We start from the raw sequence: 12,104 nt of genomic DNA on the forward strand, positions 1-12,104 counted from the left end.
AGGCGCGAAATTCAAATTTTCTATGGGACGATATCCCTTCGCGCCTACATTTTTCAAATTTGCCGCCTTTTTCTACTGTCAAGATCTGGTTGACCAAGTATATTTATTGAACTATACGTTCTTTACATAATACTATTTGAAATGGCGCTCATAGTATTGATTATGAGCGCCATCTACTTTTAGTCAGGCTTTCCCCATTACGAATTCTGCATTATCGTGGCGGGAAAACTTGACAAAGAAGGAACGTGGACGTCCACTATTCATAAAGCCCCCGCGCGGCTTCGCGCCACGATTCGCGCACGGGGGTGGAGGGGGCTTTAAGTAAATAAAATTATACTAAATAAAACCGGTCAAGTGCGAGTTCGTTTAACTCGCGCACCGAGGGTTCCCTACAAACTTTTAATTTTCTCATATAACTATAATCACGTAAGACATGACCAGAGGGACTACCGCGAAAACCGAAATTCGAAAAATTGCGAGGATCTTTCTCTTTTACTCAAATGAAGGCGTAAATACGAGCGAGGAGTGACGGAGAAAGATCTCCGCAATTTGCGAATTTCGGTTTTCTCGGTTCTCGGTAGCCCCTCAGAAGTACATTACATATATTATACGAAGCGTAATTGTGTACAGCGCCATCTATCGGCAAATTGATTAACTAATTACCGCGACCTGTATAATGTATGTTGGTTTTTCAGAGATAATTCTTTATCATGTGAACCCATTTCAAAAAAGTGATATGCAATCTTATAGAAATTTCAAGCATAATAAACACTTGCAAAGTGGCTAAAATTGCAAATTAAATTGTAATAGAAAATGTTTTTTGATAATAAAAAAAAAGTTTTTAAGATAGAGGTGTGATTATATTTTTCCTGTAATATTTATGGTAATTAACAAGCTTTTATTAGGTCGACCTGTATGTAGAGTCAGACCAATAAAAGTCTGCAGCGGATTTGATAGCCCACGCAGTGCAAGTGTTATTTATACGTCATAATTTCATAGAAGTTTGACGTTTAAAATAACACTTGCACTGCGTGGGCTATCAAATCCGCTGCAGACTTTTCTTGGTCTGACTCTAACTAACTATGTAATGGAATCTAAGGTAACTAATTTAACCATCTTCCAAGGATCGTAGCGTCATGAAAATCGGCAGCTGTATGTAGTTCTGATGACAATACAATAATATGGTACTGTCGAACTGATCTGATGATGGAGATAGGAGGTGGCCATAGGAACTCTATGATGAAACAACGCAACCTAAATGTGTTAGGGGGTTTTAGAATTGTCTCGATGAGTATTATTAGTTGTCTGTCGTAAGAAAAGTACAGTCAGCGATAAAAGCTTGTACCAAAAAAAACTTATTTTATTATTAAATACATTTTCTTAATTTTTCGTTGGTAAACTTCGGAGGGGGGATGGTATTTTTTTCACATTTTCCTTCATAAGGCAATATTTTTTTACAATGATAAAAAAATAAATGTTTTGGAATGTTCAATTTGAGCTCATTCAAATGATATCCCAGTCGACCTAGTAACTAGACTTCGAATTTTTTCCCCTTCTTTATATTGGGCATTTTCCATAATTTCATAAAATAAAAATAAAAAATATCGCTTCCAATGTGTTTGGGTTAACGTTCTTCAAAACTATTCCAAATTTCAAAGCTTTAGATCTCGAAATACCTATTTACCGATGTGACAGACAAACGGACGGACGAACAGAGTCCCACCATAAGGGTTTCTTTTGTACTTTTTTGGTACGGAACCCTAAAAACGAATATTTACTTTCGATTGGCTTGGTATATCCCATTTTATAAACGGAAATAGATGCCAGCATATACTAAGGGTCACTTGCACCATTCACTAACCCAGGGTTAACCGGTTAAATCTGGGGTTTAGCATGGTATCCAGTACAATTAGACACTGGATTAACGGTTTACCCGGTTAACCCCGGGTTAGTGGAATGGTGCAAGTGGCGCTTAAGAAATAGTGATCAAGCCTGTGGTCCAAGCCGGAGTAGAACCGGCGCCTTTAGCTTACGCGGCTGACGCCCTGACTTCTAGTCCCCCAGTCACGGCGGTACCCGTCCTAAATTATCGAGTATTATGCAGTCTATGCTATCTATGCGGATGTTTGCGTATTGAAAAACAAAAATCAAAATATTTAATAAAAATAATTTTTGTTCCCTAGTTGTGTTTCACCACAGCTGAGCTAACAAATTTTCTCTCACACGTTTTAAACAGCTCAATAACGCGCATAGTCGTTGTAAGTATACAAAGTACTTACATAGTCTGCGGTGACCACTTACCACCAGGTGGGCTGTACAGGCAAAATGGTGGAAGAAGTTATTTTAAGCAAGAGACCAGTTTTACAGGTTTCTATATGGAACATATACATAGAACCCTAAAACAATACAAAAAACGCTTAAAATGCACTGCCGCTTGACGTCATATTTAAATATAGCTGATCCCAGTGGTTTGATATATGAAAAAACAAAAAGGTTCGCATTACCATGCAGTAGTCAGCAATACATAATTCACTGAATTATTATCATTTTAATATGACCGTTCTGCGAGATACGCTTTACATACTGGGGCACGACGGTGAATGTGGAGTTTTGTTTCAGTTAAGGATAGGCAGTTGCCGACTCGTGTTGCTTATTACTGTATGCGACCACGAAGTGTGATTTCGGCTTATTATAGTACTTTATGAATTATTAAGTATTGTCTAAGCTGCATAAAAGGTAAGTACGTGAATTTATTTTATTTTAAACGAATTTGTTAGTGATTGTATGAGAACCAGCCCTCATACTCTCCTATGTACTACTAGCAACATTATGAACTCTGACCATCGATATACCTTATATCTTTGCACTAGGATTTACGAATTGTCCGTTAATAATGTGAGAAATGGTATGGGCAAGATTTAAATGATCAAAAAATATACGAAACTGTCACGTTCTATAGATATTGACGGACAATAACGCATAGCCTAAACCGTTAAAAGTTGGACCTTAAAATATGGAACATTAATTTATCATTTCAAATGATGTAGAGCTAGAACTAATGCGGACGAACTCGCGGGCGGAGCATGAACCTCGTATGTAAGTTTGTATGTAGGGGGATGTTGCCTTTACTGAATAGTTAACTTTTTATTTTTTATACCACGTCGGTGGCAAACAAACATACTGCTCGCCTGTTGGTAAGCGGTAACTGTAGCCTATGGACGCCTGGAACTCCAGGGATGTTACTGGGATTTTGACTGTTATAATTTGCTATTGTTTTACAACATATAAATATACTGTCCCCTGACTAGTCAGTTATAGAAAATATATTAGAAATATGTTTTTTGTTGGCACGCGAAATTAAATATATAATAAATAATATGTACTTATTCGAAACATTCGGTTACTAATAAAACCTCTTCTTCAAAAGCTGTCAAACTGATTATTTTAAATTGTGAACCCACTCGCATAACAACAGAAGACCGGATTTCTAGGGTGCATCGACACCATGATAGAAGTCAGCGACTTTTGAAGGCAGAGAACTCGCTGCTTTGGACCGGAATTTATTTAAACATTTGCTGATACACATTTAATTACACAAACGGGTCTACCGCGATATAATTTCATTGTTTTTACCTTTAATTCCGACGTTTCAGCTGAGTTGCACCAGCTGTGGTCACGGAAAGACTGTGACAATGTGCAGTTTCCAACTACCCTCCCCGTCCCAAAATCAGCTTGCTCTCAACACCGCAGTCCATGAGAGTTCAAATCGTACACCATCATCTATTTTTCTCGGGCGGGAAATTAGAAGTCCTTTAGAAAATAGGTGGGAATTAGATAAAATAATTTCTGAAGGTAACTCGACCCATAACCACGAACAAACTACAGTAGTTCGGAAGTTAAACGCTGCACATGAGAGACAAGAGCATTATTATAATAATCGTAGGAGAGCCAATATTTTTAATGTAGGGCAACAAGTACTCGCGAAATGTTTTCCGCTTACAAACGCCGATCGAGGAGTATGCGCCGCGTTTTGTCCGCGGTGGTCAGGGCCATATACAATTAAAAATATTACAAACGGTCAAGCCGCGCTAATTAAGCCGAATTCAAATAATGTTGTAAAAAGAGTAAATATATCCCAATTGAAGCCGTACTGTTCGAGATTAAGTGGGGGGGGATGTGACAATGTGCAGTTTCCAACTACCCTCCCCGTCCCAAAATCATAACTCACGGCGATCTTTCGGGAACGCTCGGCAGAATTCGATCTGGCTCCGAGCTTGACACACATCGCGCGTGTGCGTCCCGGACTCTTCAAAAATAATTCGAAAGGGTGAAGTTCTGCACCCTCAGTGTCGCGTGTGCCTTCCGAAACCAAAGGGCCCCGAAACGCGAGTGAAAGGAGTGAACAGTGCACTGTAATTTGGACAATTCAAAGGACTAGCTGTGAGTACCATCCCTTACCTATCTCTCACCCCTACACATTGTCACAAGACTGACGTCCCAACAAATGTCAACGGAGATATTAATAAAACACCACTAAACTACCCGAAATTAGTTTATAAAAATGTTCGGGGTAGACAAAGAAATTGCAGCTACCCTTGACGGGTCTTTTACGCAGCCCAAAGGATGTCATTCCGTACCAGAATCCGGGTGTCTACAAGATAGAATGCAGTTGTGGAAGTGCGTACATTGGCCAAACTAAGCGCAGCGTTCAAGAGAGGGTGAAGGAACACATAGCAGCTGTTAAAAATCGCCATGTAAACAAATCCGCAATAGCTGAGCACTTGCTGACAACAGGAATGAATCACTGGATTGAGCTACATAAACTCAAAGTCCTCTCCGACGAGCGACACTATTATCCGAAGATCGTGAGAGAGGCGATTGAAATTAAAAAACACCCTAAAAATTTCAATCGAGAGGACGGGTACAAATTATCGTCTACTTGGGGACCAGTGATTCAAATGTTGAAACCAGCGGATATATCTTCGGACCAGTGTGCGGATACTGTGAGTGTTGCGTGTCGTGCCGTGGACAATAAACATTAAACTTTGACGGGTAGCTGCAATTTCTTTGTCTACCCCGAACATTTTTATAAACTAATTTCGGGTAGTTTAGTGGTGTTTTATTAATATCTCCGTTGACATTTGTTGGAACGTCAGTCTTTCCGTGACCACAGCTGGTGCAACTCAGTTGAAACGTCGGAATTAAAGGTAAAAACAATGAAATTATATCGCGGTAGACCCGTTTGTGTAATTAAATATGTGTACAAAACGCGAGAGTTTAAAGTGTTACATTTGCTGATAGTTTTTCCGCAAGGGTCTTATACATATACTATGAAGCGTAATAAGTGTAGCAAATTATGGATACAAAATATAATAAAATTTAACTCAGAGGCAATACAAAAATACCCCTTCCCCAAGTCGCACGTAAAAAAAATCAATAAAGTATAAACTACCGTAACTCATAATGGTTTAATTTAACTTTTGGCCCATAGATTAGTAATAAAATAACTTAACTAATTATAAGTTAAATTATATTGGACCTATGGCGAGATGATCGGAAAGCTTTTTGAATAACAGATGTGCCCTGCTCTCAAAATGATTAATATCTCTACATCATCATAGCTCTCGTTTAAAACTTATATTATGTTTGCTTACTGTATTATCATACTATTGGTATTCATTCTGATATGATAAGTTTGATTTTACCTCAATCGTCGAATGAATAAATATTGTGAATCTCTGTTGTAGATATCCGAGTCGCCATGTATTCTTTAATTGGTAGATATATTTCCCGAGTCAACCAAAAATATAACACCCGGAGTTGTGTTATGGCCATCAGAAAGACTGTACATGATAAATCTATTGACGATATGGCGCATCCAAAATGCTTACCTTTGCTCGGAACTAAATTGGATTTAATGTTAGCAGGCGGTGGAACAATGTAAGATATAGCTGGTCAACCAAATCTTGTCAGTAAAAAAAGGCGCGAAATTCAAATTTTTTATGGGACGATATCCATTCGCGCCTACATTTTTCAAATATGCCGCCTTTTTCTACTGTCAAGATCTGGTTGGCCAAGTATATAAATAATGTAATAGTTATACTAATATTACTAAGTACTTGGCTAGACATTCATATAAGTATTTTTAATACAACTTACAGGTTGCACGAATATATTGACAAGAGACACAAAGAACTAGGACCCATTTTTTACGAAAAATTAGGATGTAACACGAAACTGGTATTCATTAGCGATCCGCTTATGATAAAGACAGTGTTTCTAAGCCTTGAAGGAAAATATCCTATGCATATATTACCCGAACCGTGGGTTTTGTATGAAAAACTTTATGGCTCCAAGCGAGGTCTTTTCTTCATGAACAGTGAAGAATGGTTAGTAAATCGGCGAATAATGAACCAACATTTACTCCGAGAGGGTTCTATTGCATGGCTAGATGATCCTATTAAAACTACAGTTAAAAAGTTTGTCCACGCTTGGAAAGGAAGAATCGAAAAAGGACGTACAAGTGTGAATTTAGAATCTGACATGTACCGACTGTCGACAGAAGGTAGAATGTTTCTTCTTTAACATTAGATCATCAAATAAACTAGATGGAATCATCCTTTTGATTTGTATATGTTTCCAGTTATATTAGCTATACTTGCTGGTGCATCATCGAATGGTGTCAAACATTCTGAAGAGATGCTTTCCAACTTCTCAGAGACCGTAAAACAGATATTTCAAACCACAACCAAATTGTATGGTTTGCCATTAAATATCTGTCAACGTTTAAATATGAAAGTATGGAAAAATTTCAAGGAATCTGTAGATGCCTCGCTTTATTTGGGTATGTATAAGTTGAGTTATATCAAGTTATATGTAAGTGTATCTATAAGTGCCTATTCTCCTTAGGGCCCTGGCCCTGACGTTTGCGAGCGATTATTTCATGAAATTACGTCATGACATTATATACGTTTTAATTATTTTATGAATTAGATGGGGACATACAACCAAGAAATTAGAAGGATGAATCTTGCGACGGAAATACGCAGCCGCACTGTGGGCTGAAATTCGGCTTTCATTGACATAGAAACCGAAGTTGTTATTTTTATGTTTTTTTGATTGAAATAGGTTTTGCCAGGCATTGTTATGGTAACCTATGAATTTTAGACGATTTGGAATGAAAATTGTAGAGTTTCGAATTTTTTTCAAAAAAAATATATGGAGCAAGAACAAGAAATAATTATTACTCAAGAACCGCAAAATAAACGGTTATATCCTCGCAGGTCGTTATACTACGAGTTATTTGTGATTTTATGGCATACTACATATATCCGTCACGGGTGCGGCTTTTTTTTTAATCATTATTTGTTTCTATGGAAAAAGCACAAAAACCAAAGTCAACATTTTAAGATTTTTTTGATTGAAATGGGTTTTGATTAGTATGTTTATGCTAAGTTATAAGTTTCAGACGATTTGAGTTGAAAATAGTAGTTAAGATTTTTTTTCAAAAAAAAATGTATGGATCCGGAACAAAAAATCAAAATATCTCAAGAACCGCAACAAATACGGTAATATCCTCGCAGATGTTTATTCTACGAAAAAAATCTTAACTCTACTATTTTCAACTCAAATCGTCTGAAACTTATAACTTATACTTGGTCAACCAGATCTTGACAGTAGAAAAAGGCGGCAAATTTGAAAAATTTAGGCGCCAAGGGATATCGTCCCATAGAAAATTTGAATTTCGCGCCTTTTTTTACTGACAAGATTTGGTTTGGTTTGCCGCCTTTTTCTACTGTCAAGATCCGGTTGACCAAGTATATGTAGTATGCCATAAAATAACAAAAATTCGTAGTATAACCACCTGCGAGGATATTACCGTTTATTTTGCGGTTCTTGAGTAATAATGATTTCTTGTTCTTGCTCCATACATTTTTTTTGAAAAAAATTCGTATCTCGACAATTTTCATTCCAAATCGTCTAAAATTCATAGGTTACATCAGTTACATTCATAACAATGCCTGGCAAAACCTATTTCAATCAAAAAAACATAAAAATAACAACTTCGGTTTCTATGTCAATGAGAGCCCACAGTGAGCCGCGCTGGTTAGACAAGAGAGATTGTCATTTAATTTTTTTGTTGTATGTATAGGTACATAGGTAGGTACGTACTTAATACTTTCTAATTGCCATTTCTATTTCATGCTGCCATTTTAGCGCAGAGTCTGGTATCAGAAATGATAATCAAAAGAGAAGAAAGCGATGGTCTTATTCAAAAACTTCTCAAAGATGGAGTAAACGAAGAAACAATAGTACGGTTAGTTGCAGATTTCATATTAGCTGCTAGTGATACGGTAAGAACACAAACTAATACAATGGCGGTTTTATACTATATCGTGTCGTCCACAGTAACGATACGATTTTATCGTCACGACACTGGCGGGAACGTAAATGTATGCACACCATAATGCAGGCTTTTATTCTCGTGGACGGTATCTAACGGTAAAGTATAAATGCGGCCATTCACTATCGAGAGATCGCATAATATATGATGCTAATATATTTTTTTACAGACTGCTTATACCTCAATTTGGAGCCTATATCTGATTTCACAAGACGATAGTGTTAAACACGAAATACGCACCAGAGATGTAGGATACGTGAAAAATGTTCTACGAGAGTCTATGCGACTTTATCCAGTAGCTCCATTTTTGACAAGAATTTTGCCAAAAGATTGTATCCTCGGCGAATACAAACTAAATTTGCATGTAAGTTTACTGTGTTGAGTAGAAGGACTTACAGTTTTTGTAACTTTGCATCTTACTGCTTCTACATACAATGAAAACTGTTAAGTCCCCCTCCACACTCGTGCGCGAAGCCGCGAACGCGAGCGTGGAGGTGAGATCGCAGATTCTGCGAACTCGACTCCACACTCGCATTCGCAGCTTCGCGCCGCGATTCGCGCACGAGTGTGGAGGGCCCTTTACTCCCATTATTCCACTTAATACAAAAAACCGTAAAGACGCGCGATTTTATCACTACCTCAAACCGATTTACGTCAATATCAAGTGTCAAATTTGACATTTAAAGTGAGGTTAAGTTTATTATGTAGGGAAGAGGGAACGTAAATAGAAGAAATAATAATGAAAATAATCATGAATTCCTGTAAAACTTTACAAAGCCTTAACATAAAATCACATGTTCTTGGTTACCGATCGATAAGTGTCTTATGTAATAGTGGAATATTGAACAATACTTGTGGATTATCAGTTCCAACAAACTACAAATCACAGCAACGGAAGAATTTAATTCCCAATAGAGAGATTAAAAGGAATTTCTCGGTAGAGGGCTTCGTACAATGGCAAGGACAAGTGTACTCCAGTATATCAAACAGCTCCCTAGTTCACACAATGCAAGAAGGACTATTACATTTCCATGATGCCACTGGTTTGCCATGGTGGTCTACAATAGTTTGTTCCACAGTTTTATTACGAACTCTCATGACTTTACCTCTAACAGTATATTCAACTAAGATTCTTGCTAAAGTAGAAAACATCAGTTTAGAATTAAAAGACATGGTAGAAGAACTAAAAAAGGAAACGGCAATGGCAAAAAGAATGTATACATTAACAGACAAGCAAGCTGTAATCTTATATAAGCGATCACTGAAGAAGCAATGGCAGAATCTTATTGTTAGAGACAACTGTCATCCATTCAAGGCTAGTTTAGTGATATGGGTGCAAATCCCCATATGGGTATGCATGTCCTTTGCACTAAGAAATCTTGTGTATTGCCAATCTGGGGACCCAGCTGCCATAGTGACACTGATGGAGCTCACAGCTGGAGGGATTGGCTGGTTCCCAAACTTAGCAGAGCCAGACCACTCATACATCATGCCAATTGCATTTGGATTGACTAATTTGGCTGTTATTGAAATACAGAGAATGTCAAAGCTTCGACAACCATCCAGAATATACAATATTTTCACAAACATGTTCAGAGTATTTTCAATAGTCATGATACCTGTAGCAGCGAGTGTACCATCCTGCATGTGTCTGTACTGGCTGACATCAAGCAGCTTTGGCCTTGTCCAGAATCTGTGTCTTCTGTCACCATCATTGAGAAGAAAACTTCGCATTCCAGAAGCACCCAGCGAACTGGAGCAACCCTATTCACACATGAAAGAAGAAGTTAGATTAATGTTACAAAAAATATCACCTAAAAAGTTTCAATAAAAAGTATGCTTGTATATCTTTTATTTACTTTTAGATAAACTTTAAAAAACTTGGCTGTGATCTACAACCATTTTAAGTAATGTATTAATTTCAACAACCTTTCTTAGGAACATCATTCAAAAACTAACTCTCAATGAGTTCTTAACTGGCAAACTAAAAAAAACCCTGTCTTGTTAGGCTGCTTACAGACGAGCGACAGTACGCGACACACTGTCGGCGACGGTCGCTGACGACCGCCTGCGACGGCTATCGGCGACGGTCGGTGACTGTCGGCGACGGTCGGCCACTGTCGGCGACGGTCGGCGACGGTCGGTGATAGCTGTCGCGGCGTCGCTCTTGTGTCACAGCACGCAGTCCATAGAGTAACTTATATACGCAGTCTTCGATGTGTAGTTCAAGAAAGAGCACGTATTTTCTTTTTCAAAATGAGTAATGACGATTTTGATGCTGATGCATTATTGTTTAAAGAAAATACGTGCTATCTCTTGAACTACACATCGACAACTGCGTGCTGTGACACAAGAGCGACGCCGCGACAGCTATCACCGACCGTCGCCGATAGCCGTCGCAGGCGGTCGTCAGCGACCGTCGCCGACAGTGTGTCGCGTACTGTCGCTCGTCTGTAAGCAGCCTTAAACAATATCAGATCAGAATCAAGTTGCAAGGATGTTGTTATTCAGTATTGTACTCAGACCAATGTTGAAACAATTTAATTTTCTTTCAGACCCCAATAATAGCATCAATTTACACCTCTGGACGAGATGAGCGGTACTTTACCAAATCAAATATGTTTTTACCTTTCCGCTGGGACAAAAATGACCCAAGAAAGAAAAATCTTGCCAACCACAAACCTTCAGCAACATTGCCCTTCGCGCTCGGAGCCAGGTCGTGTATAGGCAAGAAGTTGGCAATGATGCAACTAACAGAGTTTCTGAGTCAGGTGAGGCATGCTGTAAGCATATATTCGTAATTGAATACTTCAAACACCAAGAGCCTAATTTCACTCAATTTTGATGTATTAACACTTTCAGTGCCAAGCGCGCCCTTCCCAATACAAAATGAACCCACTCAGCGGTTTTTGGCAGTGAATGTGTTAAAGGGTTGACCTACAATCTATAGGCCTACAGGAATATTCTTCTCATCTTTGCAATTGACCATTTTTAGGGACTAGAAAATCACAAATGTCATTGGCAAGGGTCCTTACATAGAAATTGTTTGCCACCTTGTGGCAAAAATCGAAAAGTGAAACTTGCTATTGATCCTTCAACCATAAGTTAAGAGTTAGAGGCCCTTCCATCGTGACCGTAATTTTCAGGGCCAGGTTGAAAAATGTAAGAGAAAATTATCTTAATGTCTGTTGCTTCGCGCGCGTAACACAAATAGGTTGACGATTAAACTCCGAGATAAATCTATTTCCTTAGGTGGAATGAGCTTTGGGTAGCTAACTGATTGGAGTTCACCAGGTCACCAGTTCAAATTTCGTTGGAGCAGTAAATCCTTCCATTACTATGTATTCTTTTTTATTGCAGATCGTAAACAACTTTGATTTCGAGTGTACAAATAGTGGGAAAGTGTTTCCAGTCACTTCACAGGTTCTTGTGCCCAATGAACCTATTCAACTGACTATATCACATAGGAATATTTGAAGAAAATTGATAGGTAAAAACTTTTTAAATTATATTTTTCAAAGATTATAAATAAATTAAAACAATTGATTAACCTTCTTATCTAAGTCAATACATTAATGAATGTGTAAAATATCATATATTTTTTAATTATCATAAGGTTTTATGAGATGTAAATGTATACATGTATGAATAATTATTTCATAAAACCAACTGCAACCGTTTTTGTGTCATTCTTAAGAGA

At 38.0% G+C, this 12,104-nt stretch overlaps 1 protein-coding gene across 1 annotated transcript; it reads left to right on the forward strand.

The window, feature by feature from the left end:
• The first annotated feature begins 5,681 nt into the window (after window positions 1-5,681).
• LOC134653023 (cytochrome P450 315a1, mitochondrial) lies at window positions 5,682-11,916 on the forward strand. Its single transcript, XM_063508302.1, has 7 exons — window positions 5,682-5,940; window positions 6,162-6,565; window positions 6,644-6,844; window positions 8,218-8,354; window positions 8,574-8,768; window positions 10,960-11,175; window positions 11,765-11,916. Exons 1-7 carry the CDS (start codon window positions 5,762-5,764, stop codon window positions 11,879-11,881), a joined length of 1,449 nt encoding a protein of 482 aa, XP_063364372.1. The 5' UTR covers window positions 5,682-5,761; the 3' UTR covers window positions 11,882-11,916.
• The last annotated feature ends 188 nt before the right edge of the window (window positions 11,917-12,104 follow it).

The sequence above is a fragment of the Cydia amplana genome, chromosome 12, assembly GCF_948474715.1.
Source record: "Cydia amplana chromosome 12, ilCydAmpl1.1, whole genome shotgun sequence".
Classification (NCBI taxonomy): Eukaryota; Metazoa; Arthropoda; class Insecta; order Lepidoptera; family Tortricidae; genus Cydia; species Cydia amplana.